Here is a 20,705-nt window from a genome sequence, read left to right as displayed (position 1 = left end):
AAACTTTGTCTCAGGCTCTGCTGCTGAAGAATCCCTAACCCAGAGAGTAGGGTTTAGGGAAAACACCACTGGGTAGTATAGTTTCCAGAGCTGGTAACAAAAGGAGCTATTGCTTGGGGAACGGGAGAGGGAGGGACCTGGGGAGAGACCATATGGAAAGGAACGCCCACCAGGAGTCATGGCCTTGGTAGAGAGACATAGTCACTCCAGTGACTGGGCAGGGAGGGAGAGGCCTTTCCTTCCTCTCACTTTCTGATCTCCTGGCAGTGCCCATTATCAGCCAAAAGCCATCAGAAGCCAGAGGGCAAGAGAGGCCATGGTGTTGTCCACATGGTGAAGCTTCAGGACACAGAGCTGTGGCAGAGGGTGGGGCATGTGCTGGAGGAGCACACAAATGACTTGGGATGTGCAGCCCAACTCTTCCTGTTATCTGATCTACCTGGAAAGAGAATTTCAATGGTTTAGGGTCTGGGAAGGGCTTCCCAGGTGCCAGGATGGAAAACCAAGGTGCAGAGGCTGAAGGTCTAGGCTGGTAGGAGCCAGCATTCCTGTTACCTACCACCACCTAAGTCTGCCCACCCCCTACCCCCAACCAAACACCAGCTAAAAATAACCATTTGATTATACATCACAATTTTATAGGTCAGGAATGCGGGCTGGGCTCAGCTGGGTAGCTTTTCTGTTCCACACGATATTGACAGAAGTCAGATTTCTAGCTGGCACAGCTGATCTGCAGGGTCCAACATAGCGACATGGGAAGGGAGTTGGCTGAAAGATGGGGCGCAACTGAATTGCCAACTAGAGCAGCTGACCGTGGACTCTTCAGTATGACAAAGTCCTCTTCTAGCAGTTCAGGTTTCCTGAGAGACTGTTCAAGAGGTCCCAATAGAAGCTGCAAGATTCCCCATCCCCACACCCCACCAGGCAAGGAAGTACAGCAGTTGCTTCTGCCACATTCTACCAAACAGTTCACTCAGGCCAGTTCAGGTGTGGGAGGTGGACAATTTAGACTCCATCTCACAAATGAGGAATAGCAAAGAACTTTCCATCACCTTGCTGGGCCAGCAAGTCATCCAGGAAAGCAATGGGACTGATTTTGGAGAAAGATTTGAATCTGATGACAGAGGCTGAGGAGACAGTATTGAGGTAGACAGTGGATTCCAGAGTCAGATACAGATTCAAATCCCAGCTCTGCAATCCACTCCCAAGCAGACCACTCTTGAGGCAGGTTAGGATTAGGGAACGTTTGGGGCTTCTCCCCCTCCTGACTCAAAGAGCTCCTCCTCCTAGCCCACAGATCAGAGGAGCCAGGTAATGACATACTCTTTCCCCACTTCCAAGTTCAAGGTGGTATAAAATGACCTAACAAAAGACCCCAGCCCTTTTTTTTCTTCTTTCACCATGGTGCCTCCTTTCACCTGGCAGAGCTGGTGATTCCCCTTCCCTTAGTAAAACTTTTCTACCTCACCACATCCATGTGTTCTGTTTGGATTCTTCCATGTCAAAGCACAAGAACCAAGATCTTCTGGAAATACCTTCTGCCGTTAAACACTCTGAGCCTCAGCATCCTCTGCAGAATGAGAACAGTTTGTGCTTCACAGGGCACCTGGGCTGAATAAATGGAATGGTATTTATAAAGTGTTTCCTACAGTACCTGGAACCAAGGCTGTATCAACACACGGCTATGTTGTTAATTTATCCTGAGTGACACAGACAGATCTTGCACAAAGCTACTCTGAAGCCTCAGCAATGTATTAAAAGGATCATTTTTGACCCATGCTCTCCCTCACTCCCACATACAGTCCAGCCTGAAGTCCAGCTGATTTTGCTTCCTACATGTAGCTCAATCTGAGCCTTCCATCCTCCCTTACAATCACCACTGTCTCCCACCTGGACTAAAATTGCTCCTTCCTGGTCTCCCACCCTCACTCTCAGCCCTACAATGCCCTCCCCTTGCCTGTGCTGTGTACACAGATCCCCTTGTGTATGCCATCCATACAGGGATGGAGTCTGAGAGTGTGCATTTGTAATCAGCTCCCCTGCGGTGTTGGCGCTGATAACTTTGGACCACACTTTGAGTAGCTGAACGATATTTTTTTTCCAAATAAAAGTTTAATCCTGTCTTGAAATCACTTAGAACCCTCAGGGGAGAGACCAAACCCCACTGTGTCCTGTGATCCCTGAATGATGTAGCTCCTATCTGACTTGATGGCATCTGCCCTCCTCTTGCTTATGGATTTGTTCACTTATTTATAATAGAATGAAAGGAAACCAGTACTGGAACATTACCAATAAACTGACTGTCCCTTGTGCTCCTCCCCATTCCTTCCCCTCTTGAGACAAGCATTCTTCTCTCATTTGTGCTCATCTTTCCCTTGCTTTTCAGGTTTTCCATGTACCTACCCTGCTGATTTTTGGTTTTGTTTTTTATGTGTTAGAAAAGTTACACCATAGTGTGTGCAGTTTTCTACAACTAACTTTTTTTCACTCGACATTGTTTCTGAGTAGATGTGCTGTGACTTGTGGCTGAAGTTCGCTCCCTTTCACTGCTGTGTGATATTCCTTGGTGTGGATATTCCACCTGTAGACAGGCATTTGGTGTTCTTATTTTGAACTTATTTTGAGTACAAGTTCTTTTTTGAACAGTGTTGGTGTGAACATTTTATGCAGGTCTCTGCACCTGCACAGATTTCTCAGGGCAATTGCCCACAGGGAGATACACTGTGTCCTTCTTCCCCTGTGTCTCCAGCCACCGGCCACCTCCCCTCATTCCCAGATCGCTGGAGTCTCTCACACAGTCTGAACTTGCTCTCCACCCGGCTGCCCTCTTCCACTCCACCCCACCCGCCCCATCCCCTTCACCTGGCGAACTCCAGCAGGTCCTAAATCCAGGCTGGGGTTCCATTAAATCTAATTCTACACTTTTGTCGTGGGACTTTGCGGTGAGCGTGGGGCTGGCCCACGAGGCTCCTGATGCTCTCCGGTTCTGGCCTCCAGCTGGGGCCTGCACACAGTAGGCGCCCAGGCAGCGGTGGAAGCGTCAATGTCGCTGGAGGGGCCGGGAGGGGACAGAACTCGAGGAGGTGGCTAAGACCGCACTCGCAGGTGGCTCATGCCAGACTTTTCGGGTGAGCTGCAGCCCACCAGGCCCCGGGCGTCCGGAATTTCAGGAAATGCGCGGCCCGGGCCCGCTGGCGGGGCGGGGCCTCCGGCAAGGGGCGGGGAGGGGGCGGGGCCCGGGAGTGGGCGGGACAGGGGCGGGGCCCGGGCCGGTAAAGAGGAGCTTGGCGGGCCGCGGTCGCTGAGGGCCCAGGGGGGAAGCGGACCCGCTGCGCGCCCGGGGGAGACCCACCGAGGTTCGCGGAGGGAGCAGCGCCGGGACGCACGCTTGGCACCATGACCCAGACACACGCCTTCGCCAAGCCCAAAGTGAGCGCGGGCCGGGGCTCGGGGGCCGGGGTCCCGCCTCTGATCTGTCCCAGGGTTTAGGGGGTCCCAGCCCCAGACGGCCTCATCCCAGAAGCACACCGGGGTTCCTGCAGGCACCCTCTTCCCTCTGCTCTAAACTTGGGTCGCCTCCAGGCTGTTTAGTGAGCGACAATGAGGCAGAGAGCGTCCAGAACCCGGACGCGCTCTGGCGGGCCTCCAGGTTCTGCCTGTGATCCAGACTTGTCCCCTCTGGGTCTCAGCCTCACCGTCTGCCTAATGGGCACCTAGTTCCGTGGAGCTGAGTATCTATGTGAGCTCAGACAGGGGACCTGACGTCTGGGAACCTCAGTAATGAAGCACACGAGGTCCACGTCCTTAGGGACCTAGAGTTGAGCCTGGTGAGTACTGAGCACTCCATGAAGTGGCTTTATGTTTCTACACTGTGATGGTTTTACGAGCACCGGGGAACCCAGGTTTGTGGATGCGCCCGTGGGAAGAACTGTGAGCCACGCCAGAAAGGGGAGGGTGGCAGCTGGGCGCGCCCTTCCCCCACACTGGGGCCTGGGACTTGGGAGAGCTGGGGGAGGGGTCCCTATCCACCCTGAGGGCGCAGGCCTTTGGCCACAGTATGGTTCATTGGGACAAGCCACAGGCCACTTCACCACCCAGCAGCTGTGGCATCTCGGGAACAGTAGGGTCAGGAAGGATCTGGGTCCACATGGCCTGATTTGCAGCCCTTACAGATTCTGTCCAGGGAAGGGCAGACCCAGGAGTCAGCCAAGCAGAGTGAACTGGCTAGTATGGGTATGAGGCTGGGGCCAGGGGAATCAGAGGCAGTCAGCCTCAACTTACTCCTTTAGGAATAGAAGTGTGTGATGATGGCAGACATCACAAACGTGTTGGTAAGAATCTACTGGGCAGGAGAAGCCTGGGTACACATGCCCTCACCACAGGAAAAATGTTCCCCCTACTCCCTGTCAGATGTTAGGATGCTGGGGCAAGCCCTCCCACTCCAATTCATGTTCCCCTCACATCTTATCTGTATGCCCCTTCCCATCCCCCAGTTATTGGCGTCACCTGCTCGCCCTGGTCTCTCTGTACCCTTGGGTAGGAGAATCACTTACCTTGATGTGAATTCTAAGGCAGTAGGAGTGAAGCAGGACTTACAGAGTGAATAATAGGTCACTCTGCTATAGAACTTGCTATAGCAACCTGTCCGCTCCTTGTGATACTTTTCTAGCAGCCCTATATGGAAGCACTAAGATTATGGTCCCTGGTTTTGGGAACTTGCCCATTACTCTCATCTGATTTATGCTAGCAGGTCACTTTTCCCTCTGGTCCTTAGATTCCACACCTGGGGAATGGGGAACTACCTGCTTGCACAGGTATAGTGATGCTGGAGCATAAAGGTAGAGTGTCACCTGCTATGTCTAAGGTGTGACAAATCTTATGTCATTGTGAGGAAGAAACACTACTGGAGCTGACAGGAAAAGTGGGAAGGAGCCACTGTGACCTGGCAAGGTCTGGGCCTGACTTTGAGGAGTCAGATACTAAGTAACTATTAGTATCAATAGCTGAAGCTTACTGAGGGTGGATTGTTCTGTGCCAGGCACCTGCTTAAACATGGTAACTGTGTAAGTCCATTTGATTCTGGTAATGACCATAAGGAGGTAGTCAGTGTCATCCCCATTTACAGTGGGGAAACAGGATCAGAGAGCTTAAGTAGGCCCAAGATCAGAACTTGGCTAGGAAGTACCCAGTTTGGGGGTTGAACTCATGGAAGGCTAGCTTCAAAATTCCACACCCCTAAGCCTCTTGTGTGGTGCATGTCTGTAATCCCTGCTATTTGGGAGGCTAAGGCAGAAGGATTTTGATCTTTGGGCTAGCTTGGGCTACATACCTCAAAAAAATCTGCTGGGCATGGTGGCCCACATCTGTAATCCCAGCTACTCAAAAGGCAGAGATTGGGAAGATCTCTGTTTGAGGCCAGCCTAGGCCAAATATTAGCAAGACCCCATCTCAACAAAAAAGCTAAGCATAGTGGTATGCCTTTGTCATGCAGCTATGCGGGAGACTGGAGGCCGAAGTAGGAGAATTGTGATCCATGCTGGCCCCAGGCAAAAAAAATGTAACACTCCACCTGAAAAATAAAAGGGCTGGAGGCGGGGCTCAAGTCGTTGACTGCCAGTCTAGCAAGCATAAGGCTCTGAGTTCAAAGCCCAGTACCGTCAAAAAGGAAAAAAAAATCCCATACCTATTTTCTGAGCTACTCTGTTAGGAGCCTTGGAGATGGAATGCTAGCATCTACCTCCTGAGACAGGGGCTTTTGCTGAGTTCTTTGGCTGGGTCCAGCCAAGAATCAGACCCTAGCCAGGTTTAAGAAAGTAGAGCGGGATGGAGCTTTACAAATGTTAACTTGCACTCAAATCACGTGGCTTTGAATGTTTGGGATCTGATTGAGGAGGTCTGAGTGGGGCCTGAGACATTTCTGTCTAGCTCCCAGATGGTGCTAAGGTTGTGTCATTCCAACAAATGCTTCCTCCGTTCTTGCTGGGCACTGGAGAAAGTGGGAAGGAGGATGGGTGTGTGTCCCTTATCACCTTACGTCCACACCAACAGGCTGGAAAATCCTGTGGCCCTTGGGTGTTCCATATGTGGAGGGAGATGCTGACCACATGTCTATTGTCCTATCCTTGCGATGGTCCTGGGTCCTCGCCCCATCAGCAACCATGTCACAGAATTGTGGATGACTCCACAAAACATCTCTCTTCATCCTTCTTACAGATGAAGAAACTGAGGACAAGGCAGGTGAAGGGACTGACCTAAAATCCTCAAAATCTGCACCCCTTGCAACCATAATCTGATAGTGAAGCCGCCCAGGCTGAGGAGACTTCATTTCTAATCTATCCCTTCCTTAGGCAGAGGGTGACAGGGGCTACACAAAGCACCAGTGTGCCTTTTCTTTCTCACATTTGAATGTTTTCTCTACCAGGCACTGTCACTGTTCTAGCTGCTTTGCATATAGTAATCCATTTCATGCTTACAACACTCCTCTGAAGTAGGTCCTGTTATCTTCATTTATATTGAAGGAAACTCACCCAGTGAGAGGAAGGAATTAAGTCACACAGCCAGTCTAGCAGAGATAGGACTGAACCCAGATCGACTAAAAACTCCAGCAGGTGCAGTAGAGGCTGTTAGCTGCTTTGTCAACTTGCCACTTTCTGAGAAAAAAACAAACCAAAGCAAAACAAGGAGGACATGGTGGGGGGGGGGGCGGGGAGGAGTTAGAATCAGGTCAGCCACATGGGCTAGTACCAGCCTGAGCTGCAGACAGGTTGAATCCCTGTCTTACCACTTGCCTACTGAATCCTCAGATAGACAGGTCTTGAAATCTGGCTTCCTCCTCTGTAAAATGGGATGAAGACCCCAATGGCCTGGGGCACCTGGGACAAACTGATGTGCCATTGTTTCTATAGCACAGGCGCCTGCTGGCGCCAGCAAGCACCCGGGTGTGCATTTCCTTCCTGGGGGCTGTGTGGACTTGGAGGCCTCCCCACCTATTGTCTTCCTGAGACAAAGCCCCTCGGTATATACTTCTTTGGGCTCAGAGTGCCTTTCAGTCACCACAGCCACCTGTTGAAACCAAAGTGGTCCTGGGAAGAGCCTGCCTTACCCACTTTTACCCATGTGGCAGATGGGGGTGAGAGGAGCAAAGGGGATTGGATTTCATTGAAGCCTTTTGTTTGACAGAAGAGGAACCAATGACCAGAGAGAAGTGGTCTGTGGTCATACAGGGAGGCAGAGAGGCCAGTCAATCTCCTGATTCAATATCCAACCTCAGCATGGGAAGCGGCCCTGCAGATTGAGAGAGACTTGTCCACCTGCCCAGGTGTCTTGAGAGGGTCTCTATGGTACCCCCTGGGGTAGGAGGAGGAGCACTGTAGTCAAGCCTTAGACAGAAGAGAAGAACAGACCGGGGTGGGGGGGTGCCCAACGTGAGGTTTGATGCTGCATTTACCCATGGTGTTAGGCATGAAGATAAACCTGTCCTTAAGTGTGCCTGACAGAGCAGCTGCCAGTAGAATAGCCTCTGTGGTTCTGTGACCAGGGAGGCAGAGCAGGAGTTTGAACTTGGGTCTTAAGTTGGGGCTAAGACTGTCTGGGCCTGAATCCTTATCTCCCTCTTAACTAGTGATAGAGCTTGAATGAGTCACTTAACTTTATGGTACCTCAGTTTCCCCCTGTGAAATGGGAATCTACCTGTTCCTTTCTCACAAACTCTGGCAGGCCAGTGAAAGCTGCCATTGATCAATGGCCCAGCACCTTGCAGGGCAGGATGTGGGAAGCTTGTCATAGAGGTGAAAACTTCCGGTTTTAGAGTCACACAGCTTCCTGGCTGTGGTGTTCATTAGTCTGTGACACCCATTAGACTTTTGTGACCTAAGACAAGTTCTTTAATCTCTCTGAGCCTCACTGCTGTCACCTATGAAGTTGGGGATAACTTGGCTGCATTCTTAGGCTGTTGCCCCATGTGACTTCCCTCAGGTGAAGACATATCTTGCTGTCTGGGAAACCTCAGATGGGGGCGGGAGGGGGCTCACTGTCAGTCCCCAACGCAGTAGGAGACACTGAGAGACTGTTTGGCCTCTTCCAGTCAGTGCCTTGGAACTGTAGGAGCCCAGGTAGGCTGAGCTTGGAGGGCTTCCTAAGGGAGGTGGTGCTGGCAGTGGGCATCTGTGGCTTGTCTGGGTTCTGGCTGCAGTACTCAGAGGGTCCAGGAATACTCAGGCAGTCCTGGCTACTCTGCCCTGATTAGATTCTCTGCCAGGCCCAGGAAGGGGAAGTCAGCCCCTCCCTCAAACAAAGGAGAGGATCCAGCCTTGTTGATATAGGACAGGGAGAGGAGAAACCAGTTACTGGGTCATTCAACACACACACAGCACATTTTGCTGTGCCAGGTGCTATGCTCTATTTCCACATCTGCCACTCGGGCTAATGTGTACCTTGCTGAGGAGTTAGGATTAAATGAGATAAAGTATCTGATGATTATCCTCTATTTCCGTATCATTCCTGTACAGTCGTTACAGGCTCAAGAACCAGACCTGAGTTCAAATTCAGACCCCATCACTGACTGTGTGTCTTTGGATACTTCCTTGAGCCTTGGTTTCCTCATCTGTAAAATGGGAGTGAAGTCTCTCCCTTCCTGCTTGTGAAGATGAAGTAAGACATGAACTTAGCAGACACTCAAATGTTACAGGCCCCTACTGCTCCTTTTTCCAGAATAGGGCCAGGAGAGCAGGGTCCCATCCAGTTTCCAAGCTTGCACTCCAGGATCATCTGGGGTAGATGGACATATTTCTCCTTGGCAGCTTTCTAGAAGGTTCTGTGGAAGGCCTGCCTGAGCTAGGGCCACCTGTGGGTATGGCTCCTGTATCTGCTCTTCCTCCTGGCATGTGTCTGGGCAGCTTCCCATGTGGCCATGAGGAAGGATGGGAACTGAGACCTGTAGGGCATGGTGGCAGCTGGCTCTGCTTCCCCTGCCCAGAGGTGTTCTTGCCCCTGCCTGGCTCTCCAAGACCCTCCACACACTGCGGCAGGCTTGACTCCTGCTTGCTGAGCATCGACTATATACAGGGTGGAGAGAGTCCTGCCCAAGTGCTCAGTTCCATCTGCTCACCGCATTAGTGCTCTGTCTCTGTTCAGGCTTCCTTCCAGCCTACTCTCCACCCAGTGGCCAGGAAAAGCTCTGGAAAGATGTTGCCCTGAATTAAAACCCTTTACTACAGCTCCAGGATCTCCAACAATTCCTGGCCTCTTCCTGTTAAGGACACTTAGTGGCCGTCATGTCCCCAGCCTGGCACTGTTCTCCCTCTCCTTGCTTCCTGCTGACTGACTCCTCTCTCCTTGTCTCCTCCAAGAGTGTTTTCTGGACATGCTTTCTATACTACTCCCTCTTTCCGTGTATTTTTTCCACCTTGCTGCAGTTCTCAGTTCCATGTCTTATCACAGCCTCTGATTTCAGAAAGGTGTGTTTGTTTCTGGTCAGCCAGGACAGGTGGCACTGCAAGGACAGCTGGCCCCCAGTCTGAGCTGCCCAGAGCAAGGTGGATGTTCTAGTTCTTACCCACACGCTGTCCGCCACCAGCCTCCAGTGGGGTTTCTGCTCATTGTGGTCACTCAGGGCCCGGGCCTAGGGGACAGACCCCACCCTGACCATTGCTGTTGTGACAGAGCAGAAAGGGAGCCTGGGAGGTCCAGTGCTGACATTTAAATGCTTTCCCTACAAGTAGTGCTGAAGACTCCTCATGCCCTCTGATGGGGCAGACAGCCTCCAGTGACCCCCTCCAATTCACTACGACTTCCCTGCTCTCAGAGGCTTCCATGTGGTAACCTGAAATATCTCAGCAGGCCAGTGCAGCCATGGCATCACCCACCAGCATTTAAAGATGGCCGACTCATTCATCTTCAGCTGGCGAGTGGCTCAGGTGGTAGAGCACCTGCCTAGCAAGCATGAGGCCCTCAGTTCAAACCCCAGTACTGCCAAAAAAAAAAAAAAAAAAGAGTTGGAAGAGTGGCTCAGTGGTGGAGTGCTTGCTCAGCGTGCGTGAGGGCCTGGGTTCAATCCCCAGCCCTGCAAAAATACAAACACACACATGTGCATACATGATCATGCTTGGATTGTGATGTAATTGATCTGGGACGGGGCTCAGGCACTGGGGACTTTCCAAAGCTTCCCAGGTGGGAAGCCAGGGCTGTATTGCTGCTCTAATCTCTGGATTTGTGATCACATCATTGCTTTGTTCCCTGTATGTGTCTCTCTCTCCACAGTCTCGTTTACGAGACTAATTAATCCAGGGCGAGCTCCTTCTCGAAAGATTTCCAATGATCACATCTTTTGCCATACAGGGTCATATTTGCAGGTTCTGGGAATTGGGATCTAGATAGTTTTGGAGGGCCACTGTGGAGCCTTATACCCCAAGCCAGTGGTCACTGTCCCTCCTTGCCACTTGATGGCGTGGCCCCTGCACGGCAGACACCTCTAGTCCCTCCCAACTCTCTGACCATTCTTCTGTAGGTTCCATCTCTCTTGCATGGTTATGAGTGCTGGTGGTCTGGGGTCTGGTCCTAGGTCTTAGTCTCAAACACTTGACTGTGGTGGTCTCAGTTGCCATCCATGGGAGAGTCACCAGCTTTGTGCCCTGTGATGGCTCCTGTGTGTTCTTAGGAGTGAGCCAACTCTTTTTGGTCACTACCTAGTGGTCCTGTCTTGCATCACCCCAAGTCCTGTGATCGCCCCTCCTCTGACCCTCCCATACACTCCACTCCTCCTACCCATGTGCTGCTCCTGCTGCCTGGGATGTTCCACTTTGCCCTGCCTAATCAGTTTCTCTTCATACTTCTGGATTTCTTTACACTTCAACATTTTGCTCTGTTCTGCTTTCTCCAGACAGAGAGTTTCTGGACTCTAGGAGGCCTGGGACTGTGCTTGTACTTCTTAGGGGGTCAGCTTGGTTTTTGTGACTACATTTATGGATGTGACATTGTTTGACACTTTTTCCCCTTGCTGGAGTGAGATGTGGTCCTCTGTATCCCTAGTACTTGGCAGGGGCTCCATAACTTGTCAAATGAAAGACTTGGGGCTGGAGGAGTGGCTCAAGTAGTAAGAGCACCTGCCCAGCAAGTGTGAGAACAGGGCTGCTCCCCAAAAAATCATACCTTGAGGGCTGGCTGAGTAGCTCAAGTGGTAAGAGAGTTTGCCTAGCAAGCGGGAGGCCCTGAGTTCAAACCCCAGTACTGTCAAAAAAAAAAAAAAAAAGACTTGGAGGTGATACGTATTCTGCATTCGCTGTGTGCCTCGTGCTCGGTGGCCATTAATGTGATCTCAGCCCTCATGAAGCCCTAGGAGAAAGGGGAGAGATTCTCCCCTTGTGATAGCTGAGGACACGGAGGCCAGGGAGTGATGTGTCTCTCTCTAGGTCACTCCATTACTGAGTGTAGGAGCCAGGGCACCAGCCCTCACTGCATGATGGCTTCCCCACAGTGGGACCCTACCTCTCTGGTGAGATCCTCCCCACAGCCCTGTGAGGCCTAAAAATAAGAACAGATGCTCAGAGAGGTAAGGTGACTTGCCGGAGGTCACACAGCTGCTTGATAGTTCCCTGGTCTGTGAACTTCAGAGTTCCAGTGCTGAGCACATTTTGAGAATCCAATAAACCTTTGACCCAAGGGAGAATTGGGGTCATTTGGTCAGGGAACCCAATAACTAACTTGACCCCGAGCCAGGGTGTGAGAACTGCTTTGTCCCTGGCCAGCTGGATGACTGCAGGAGAGATCTGATTACTCTGAGGTCCTGCTGAGGAGGCCTAGCGTTTCAGGGCCTGGACCAGGTTTCTTCTGTAGGAGGCAAGTCTTCCAGGTGCACCTGGGGCACCCTAGGCCAACAGCTTCCCAGTTAGTCCTCTCCCCAGCCAGGACAGCCAGCTTTCTTACCTGGGTTGTCAGTGTCCAAAGATGGCCACACCCTGGCAGAGACATCAGTTCAGAGTTTTCTGGGTCTTCTCTGCCTGAAAAAGTTTTCTTCAGGCCAGGGAATGGGCAGTGATAACATCCCTGAGTTCCCTGTCTCTGGTGCTGCTGTTCCTCTCTTGACAGCCACCGTACACATGCTGGCTGAGAGGAAGAGCTCTTTCCCTTGGCCCATAGCTGTCTACCTCTACAGTCTTTTTTTTCGGCGATACTGAGGATTGAACTCAAGGCCTCATACTTGCTAGGCAGGCGCTCTACCACTTGAGCCAGGGCCCCAGCCCTTTTTGCTTTGGTTATTTTTGAGATAGGGTCTTACATTATACCCAAGCTGACCATGATCCTCCTATGACAGGAACACCCCACTACACCCAGCCCTTTGTTGAGATGGGGTCTTTTGAACTTTTTCCCTGGCTTGGCCTCATGCCACCTCCTGAGTAGCTAGGATTACAGGCTTGAGCCACTGTACCCAGCCTCCACTGTCTTTAAATCCTTACAGTTGTTCTTGGACAAGGAGGTAAATAGTTCATAATTTTTCATTTAAGGAAACTGGGGCTCAGAAAGTTCTAGCATCTTGTCTGAGATCACCCAGCCACGGAAGGGTCAGAGCTGGGAGTCAAGCCAAAAGGGCTGTCTCCAGAGCTTTGGCTTTGTGTGTAAGGTGCCACACATCACTTAGCAGATTGTAGACAATCACCATGGTGGCCAAGTGCTCACTACCCTTTCTGGAGTACTAGACAGAGCATGTGTTGTCAAATATTGATTCCTGACAAGCTAGACTTGAGCAGCACCTGCTTTTGAAAATGGCGTATGATTTTAATTATTTCTGTATTTAATCATTCATTTATTCAGTTACTTTGTGGTGCTGGGGATGGAACCCAGGGCCTTGCACCTGCTGGGCACGTGCTCTACCAAGAGCTATATTCCAGCCCAGAGCCTGCTTTTTAAAATTGCATTGCAGAGATTCCCTAGCTCAGGGAGTCTGTCATCCATTCTTTCTGTTAAACTTGGAGTTGGTTCAGTGAGGTGGCTAAGAGCAAGGGTCTCAATGTTTGGCTTGGGCTCAGTGGTTCCTACAGGGCCTTGACTGGCTTTGTGGCTAAGGAACACAAGTTTCAAGATTGGGCTTAGGTCTCAATTCTGGTTCTGCCACTCCCTAGCTGTGGTTAACACACAGGGTTGGGTTCTTGATTCTGTTTCTTACTGGCTCCGTGGCCTTGAACAAGATGGTTAACTTCTCTTAAGCTCAGTGTTCTCAGCTGTGAAAGAGACAGAGCCAGGGGTTGAACCCACCCCCACAGGTGAGATTAAATAAGATGGTGTAAAGAGCACAGTGATGGGTGTGAGGTAAGTGTCCAAGAAAAGGTGGCAAGCGGTCATCCTGGCTAGTGTTAACATTGTCCCTGAAAGGGCCTTCAGGCTCACGGCACTCTCTTTCTCTCTCTTACAGGTGGAACTTCACGTCCACCTGGATGGATCCATCAAGCCTGAAACCATCTTATACTTTGGCAGGTAAGTCCGCAGCTCCTTCAGACCCGCTGGAGGATTTCAGGGTGTCTGCTCTTTCTGGATCCCTACAGAAATTAAGCCAGTCCCTCCGTCTTCAAGCCAGAAGAAGGTGATCTGTGGGGACATTTCTGCTCTGTGACCTTGGACGCTGTAGGTTGAGGGGAAGCACAGGGCCTTCCCTGGAGCTATGGGGAGATAGGGCCCCTCCCACCCCACCCATGCCCAGTGGACCAGCATTCTTCCCTCAGTGTGGAGCTGGAAGGATCCAGCTCTCCTGCGTTGTGAACATAAGCTCTGTCCCATAGGCATCCCCTCAGGTGGTCCCGCCCCTCGGGAGGGGAACTGGTGACCCTCGGGATTTTGTCCCAACTCCAGAGCATCTGTTCCAACTCCCTGGGAGGGTTCTTCTAAGTCTACTTTCCTCTGTCTTGCACTTCCGGTGACATTTTCCTGTCCTCAGAAACTGCTGTTGATGTGATGTTTGTTGAGCTGAGCAACGTGACCACTCCTGTCAGTCCTTCACCCTGGCTAACTTAGCAACCCCTCAAGCCGCTTAGGATAAGGGAGCTCTTGCTGCCCACCTTATGGGTGGGAGGACAGAGCTGTGGCAGTGAAGGAACTCGCCTCGTAAGCCCAGGGCAGAGCTTTGAGTCCAGAGGCCTGCCTGGCCCAAGTCATCCTGAAGCCACAGGTTTTGGTGAAGTAATGCATGGAAAAACACTTAGCTCAGGCATAGTGCAAGGCACTCTATGATAACATGAACTAGCACCTGTGGCTCAGGCGAGGGCGTAAAGCCCATGGCTTTATCTCAGCCTGTCCTTTGCCCACTTGGATCTTCCAACTGTTGCTGCAGGGCCCTGCCAAGATTGTTAGGGTGGGACACTGAGATGGGATCTAATCACAGCACTGTTCAGGGGTCACAGAGTGCTCATTAGCAGGAATGAAAAGGCCAAAGTGTGCTGGGTGGGGTAGAAGGAAAGGGTTGGGAGCTGCAGCATGGGCTGCTGATCTAAGCATACTCTGAATGTGGCCGCCCTGGCCTCCCCATCATCACAGTGCTCTGAGCCACTTCTGTCCCCCCTTGCCTCTGGCAGAAGCCTCCTGTCTAGCTGCAGGCTATCCCCAGTTGTCCCCTGTAGCCTCCCCTTCTGCTGAGCTGTAGGGCTGTGGTCAGAGCCATTGTCTCCAGACACAGGCTGACAGCTCAGTCCCCTGGGGACTCTGTAGGGACACTGTGACTGGACATGACCTTAGATGGGCCACTTTGGGGCAGGCTGGCCAACAGTGGGAAACCCAGCTTGGTGGAACCAGTAGGCACTGAGCAGCTGTCCTCTGTGGGATAGAACTGCACGGACACCACATGTCTTATGGGATCTAGGGCTGGTGAGGAGCCACAGTGGGCTGACTGGCAGACTGGTAGGCACCAAGGTGACATTGGTGATGTATACTGGGCACTCATAGGGACTGGTGCTACCAGATAGGGAAGGGGACTTAGGGAATAGGAATTTATGTAGGAAAAGACTTTTTTTTTTTGCAGTACTGGGGATCGAACCCAGGGCCTCATGCATGCTAGACAAGTGCTCTACCACTTAGCTACAGCCCCAGCCCCTGAGTGTTCCCTTTTTAAAAAGAGACTCTTGTTTCAAGGAGGCATTCCCTATTATTTCTTTGAGGATATTTACTTTAGATGTTTTTAAGTTCTCATCTCTGCACCATTTGTTTCCTCAGAGTACCTTTTGTCTAATTCTTGTTTTGTCCCCCATGTTGAAAGCATTTCTTTTTTATCTTGAAGGTGGAGAAACTGAGGCCCAGGGTGACCCCCCCCCCCGCATGAGCCAGTGCTAAGTCAGAGTGGGATAAGGAAGGAGCATGTAAAGGAGGAAACCACCCGAGCTGTCACCCCACTTCCTGTAGCTAGAGACACTGCTGGGGAAGAGGGCTCCAAGCCAGAGGGCCATTCTCGGTGACCTTGCTGAGTGGAGCCACTGCCCAGCCCTGGCACAGGGAGGGGATAGAGACTTGAGCTAGGTGGCCAGCACACTGGGCCCTACTCAGGAGCGGCCACCCAGCCCTCTCAGCATTACACATCCTGGGCAGGCCGCTGTGATGTGCCAGCCAGAAGGAGGGTGGAGGGGGAAGTCTTGGCGCTGTTTCCTGCCCAGGAATTATGACGATGCAATTATTGTCTCCAATAGCTCCTGAATGGGCACAGGTCCAGATGATTCTGCCCATTCTTGAGGCTGAGGAGGAAGTGGTGGGCTTGCCTGGCACTTGCCTGGCTCCAGGGATCAGCCCATAAGGGCTGTGGTGTGCATGTGTGCCTACAAATGGACTTATACCCTTCTCTGTCCCCTTGAGATTTGCTGACTTATCATGGCTTAGGGCCAGAAGAAGTCCTGGAAGGATTCCAGTCTTGGTTCTATAGCCCTGGACCTCAGTTTTCCCATTTGTCCAAGAGGAGGATCTGGATGGAGAGATCCCCATGTTGCCTGCTGGGATTCTGGGTTGATTGCATCCTGTCCCATCAGGCCTGGCTGGTCCTCCACCCTCTCTGTTTTGTTCCCAGGAAGAGAGGGATCGCTCTCCCAGCTGACACAGCAGAGGAGCTGCAGAACGCCATTGGAATGGACAGACCGCTCAGCCTCCCAAGCTTCCTGGCCAAGTTTGACCTCTACATGCCTGTCATTGCGTGAGTTGCACCATCCTCCAGTCATGGGGTGGTCAGCATCCATCCCATGACTAGGATCAGGACTGGGCCTCAACCTGGGGTGCTGCAGGCAACTGTTGAAACCCCAGCCCTGCTCTCACTGTTGCATGCGCTGGAGCCAACCTCTTCAATGCCTTGTTTTCCTTTCTGAAAAGTAGGTGCAATGCACCAAAACGCCTTCAATTTCTGGAGAGAAGTAGCTACTTATGGAAGGTCAGAACAGAGCCTAGTGTCTGGCTTCTCATGAAGTACATGTGATGTGGGGCAGCTGCCCTCTCTGGGCCTCAGCTCCGAAAACAGGTGTGGCCTTGCTGAACACGCGTGAGGGTGGAGCTTCTGTCCATCTGTAATCCCTGGTGGGCTCATTGTCTCAGCCACTCAGAGGCAGCTTCCACATCTCTGGCCACAAGGCAGAAGCTTCACTTCCTGAAGGCCCATGCTGGGCGGGCGGTTAGATGTTTCATTTAGAGCTCAGGGTTGCTGGGGCCACAGCCCACTGGGAGTTTGATCTTCCTAGCTCATGGGACCATCATACATGGGAGAGAAAGAAATCTTTGGCTAGGTAAACAAAGGTCCAGAGAAGACATGGCAGAGCAGAACAAGGCCTGAACTGGGGTCTCCTGCCCCCTGGTTCAGAGCTTGGTGCTAGAATGGGAGGGAGACAATGGTCTGGGATAGAGAGCGAAGGACGCTTGCTTTCCTGTTCTGCCTCAGCAGGTGGGTAGGAAATTTGCTGTGACTGAAAAGGTTCAGGAATGGGCACAGGGGAGTACCAGAGCCATCTCCTGACCCTTTGAACCCTGAGGCAGCTCCCTGCCCCAAACTCTCCAGCATCTCCATGTCCCCACAGTAAGAGCCAAGGATCCCATGACTTGTGCAGGACCTGCATGTTCTCACCAGGTAGCCGCCCCAGCCCCTCACCCCAGCCCTCACCTGCGCGGCGCCCTCCTTTTCTTTCCTTGGATGCCAAGCACACCTGGACCTCGGGACTTTTGCCCAGCTGTTTTGAGCCCTGCACTTTCTATTGAATGTCACTGACTGACCTGCTGCATATGTCACTTGTTTGCTTGCCTGGCTCTCTTGCTAGAAGGTAGGCTCTGTCACTCAGGGCCTAGGACAGTGCAGACCAGCGTGGGGCTCAGCACTGGCTAGGGAATGAATGAGTTCCCCAGCAGTCAGGGAGATGGGAGCAGCTGGTGTCTGGGAAGTGCAGTGGTTGCTTTCCTTCCCACGGCATCGCTTCCTCATGCTCTCATGCTGAGCACTTCCTCACCCGGGGAGTGGCCTTATTTCCCCCAGGGCTAGGCACTTTTTCCCCCTGGGGCTCTTGGAGCATTTTCCTACCTTCCCTCCTTCATTCTACTAATCATTGTTTCATTCACTCTTTGTGGTGGAAACTTCCAGCTAGGCCTGGTCCACTGGCATTTGATCAATACTGACAGAGGCCCTTACAGGAGTCTTATTTCTGGAGCCCATACTCAGTAATAACTAGAATACTTTTGGCATTTGTCTTCTCTGCTACAAGCACTGGTTGAGGTGAAGTTTATGATGTTTAGCTCATTTGTCCTTTGATGTAGGTGTCAGAGAGATTGGCTAATTCAGGGCCACACAGCAGATAAGTCTGCAACTGAGGCCCAGGTGTCCCCATTTCAGAATCCCTCTTGACTCACTCATCTGTGTCCTTTCACTTTTCTTCTCTGCCAGTCTTACATCCATCATTCAAAACTATTTGGTTACTATGTCCTAGGCGCTGTCCTTGGCTTAAGGATCATAGCCATTGCAGGACAGATGAAGGGTCCTTGCCTCACGGAGATCACATCCTAGCAGGGAGATGGAAAATGACCACTCAAGAAGCCATATGATTTGTAATTGTCCAGTGGTCATGGGGGCCATGGAGAAAGGTGAAGCCAGAGGCAGGGCTAGAGAATGATAGGGGTCCTTTGAGGAGAAGGTGGTCAGAGAAGGCCTCGGGGGAAGCTTGAGTTGACTGTAGGTGGAGGGAGGGGAGTGCGGGACAAGTGGGGCAAGTGGATGCCCTCTGGTGGAACTCTCACCCAAAGGCCTGAGGTTGGAAGGAATAAGCATGACTGTCCTCAACAAGAAAGAAGCTCTAGTGGCCTCAGAGAATAGGAGAAGCAAGATGCTGGGGAGGGCCAGTCATGCCTGTGGGCAGGGAGCTGGATTTCATTCTATGTGGTTGGAGGCTATTGGGGCTCAGAGGAGAGGAGCAACATGCCATGGTCGACCTCCAACCCTGCCACCATACACACTGGAGATTGAACACAGGTTCTTCTCCTTGCTAGGCAGGCACTTTACCACCTGAGCCATGCCTCCTTTGGCGTCTTTTTAAAAATTTTTCATTTGTGTGTGTGTGTGTGTGTGTTGCATGCTAAAGCAAGTGCTTTACCACTGAGCAGTACTCCCAGCTCCTTTCAAAAGATTGTTCCTAGCCAGGCACCCGTGGCTCACACCTGTAATTGCAGCTACTCAGGAGGCAGAGATCAGGAGGATCAGGGTTCGAAGCAACAGCCCAGGCAAATAGTTCACGAGACCCTATCATGAAAATACCCAACACAAAACAGGGCTGGTGGAGTAGCTCAAGAGGAAAGTACCTCCCTAGCAAGTGTGAGCTCTGAGTTCAAACCCCCAGTACTGCAAAGAAAGAAAGAAAGAATGAATAAAATGAATAACATAAGATAAAAAGGTTGTTCCAGCTGGTGTGTGGAGAAAGTACAAGGCAAGCATGGAGACAGATGCTGGTTAGGGACAATGCGATTAACCAGAGTGGAGAGGGAGAGAGTGAGGGTAGGCATGTAGGTTGGGAGTTGAGATGCCAGGACTTGTGGAGAATCTGGGATCTTACTCAGCAGATGCCTAGAGCACGGGGCTGAAGAATGAGGTATTGAGGGCTGGATGTGGTTCTGATCTGCCGAGGCTGAGGATGGCCTCACTTGCTCAAGGGACTTGGAGAACATTTGTCCTCAATTCCTTTCTTCGCTTCTCAGGGGCTGCAGGGAAGCCATCAAAAGGATCGCCTATGAGTTTGTGGAAATGAAGGCCAAGGAGGGCGTGGTGTATGTGGAGGTGCGGTACAGTCCACACCTGCTGGCCAACTCCAAAGTGGAGCCGATCCCCTGGAACCAGGCTGAGTAAGTGACAGCACCGGAAGGGGCTGTGCTGAGGGTATGACTTGATGACCCAACCCTGAGACTAGAGGGTAGGCTGTTGTGAGCTCTGACACTGGTGTGGTCCATGGCCACGAACAGGTTTAACTCATCCATAGGAGAGATGGTTTCCATTCCTTACCTTGGGATTATATTTCTACCTTGGGCAAAAGCATTTGGCTGTTTCACTGCCCGTGGCTCTGCCTGCCATTGGGAAGGTTAACTTGCCAGTGACTTCTCATAGCTGAAGTGAGTCTGGCCCCTGCCTGAAACCCCTCAGATCTCGAAGTGGTATCATGAAGTCCCCTTGCCCCATCTCTGAGCTGTAATTCTGGCATATATGGAAACAGGAATCACCAGGTCCAAACTTAGCCACATCCTCATCCAGGGGTGGCAAGGACTGAGTCTGACATCCCCGAGCTGGGATCTAGAAGTGTCCAGACAGCTCTAAGGAAGTGGGCGGAGGTGTGCCAGGACATGGGACCATTTCTGTCCCTTTCTTCAGAGGTAGGTCAGGGAGAGGCCCAGGGCTGGCCTTCAGACTACTCTCCTCCTCTCCCCACACAGAGGGGACCTCACCCCAGATGAGGTGGTGGACCTAGTGAACCAGGGCCTACAGGAGGGGGAGAAAGCCTTCAACGTCAAGGCCCGGTCTATCTTGTGCTGCATGCGCCACCAGCCAAGTGAGTGTGATCCTGCCCTACCTGGCTGCTCATCACTGTGACCCACCTGTGACCTCCCTGGTGCCCATCTCATGGTATTCCCCAGCACACTGGCATGATCCTGGGGCTTCCTAAAGATACTAAAAACCTCCTAGGCTGGTTCAGAACTTCCTGGTGACACTTTTTTCCCTCAGGGAGACTTTCTTTTTTGACGGTACTGGAGTTTGAATGCAAAGCCTTGCTCTTGTTAGGCAAAAGCTCTACCACCTGAGCCATGCCCACAGCCCAAGACAGGGTCTAAACAGCCACATGACCTGTAAAAGTCTCAAAACCAAAGGAGCCTAGACAATTGAAAAATACCTAGATCCTCAGTACTTGCTTAACCCTGGGGGCCAGGCCTTGCCCTGTCTGGGCTACAGCCTCTGCACAGGTCTGATTTCTGAGTGGCTCCCCTTGTCATTGGCACTGATCAAGCCTCTATGGCTTGAACTTCATGTGCAGAACCAATCCTGTGATCTTGGGCAAGTCACTCCACCTCTCTGGACCTGTTACTCCTTGCCCCCAGATGGCTGAACTTACCTCCTTCCTTCACCTAAGGATCAGTGGGCACTAAAGCCACGGTTGATGCCAGCCTACATGGCCTGCTCCAGTTGGACAGAGACTTGTGTGCATCTTCACTAACCCTTGCTGTAGCCTGGGAGGTGGGATGAC

General features: G+C 51.8%; 1 protein-coding gene across 4 annotated transcripts in view; it reads left to right on the top strand.

The window, feature by feature from the left end:
• The first annotated feature begins 3,268 nt into the window (after positions 1–3,268).
• Ada (adenosine deaminase) overlaps positions 3,269–20,705 on the top strand; it is a 35,390-nt gene continuing 17,953 nt past the window's right edge. For 3 of the 4 annotated variants that reach the window (XM_074074827.1, XM_074074825.1, XM_074074824.1), the window contains exons 1-5: positions 3,269–3,429; positions 13,403–13,464; positions 16,028–16,150; positions 19,174–19,317; positions 19,900–20,015. In XM_074074827.1, coding sequence (XP_073930928.1) covers positions 3,397–3,429; positions 13,403–13,464; positions 16,028–16,150; positions 19,174–19,317; positions 19,900–20,015 — 478 coding nt within the window. In that variant the 5' untranslated portion in view covers positions 3,269–3,396. The remainder of the gene's footprint in view (positions 3,430–13,402; positions 13,465–16,027; positions 16,151–19,173; positions 19,318–19,899; positions 20,016–20,705) is intronic. The other variant, XM_074074826.1, reaches the window with a different exon arrangement.

The sequence above is a fragment of the Castor canadensis genome, chromosome 5, assembly GCF_047511655.1.
Source record: "Castor canadensis chromosome 5, mCasCan1.hap1v2, whole genome shotgun sequence".
Classification (NCBI taxonomy): Eukaryota; Metazoa; Chordata; class Mammalia; order Rodentia; family Castoridae; genus Castor; species Castor canadensis.
The sequence above is the reverse complement of the archived record's forward strand: the minus strand, read 5'-3'. Positions and strand labels throughout refer to the sequence as shown.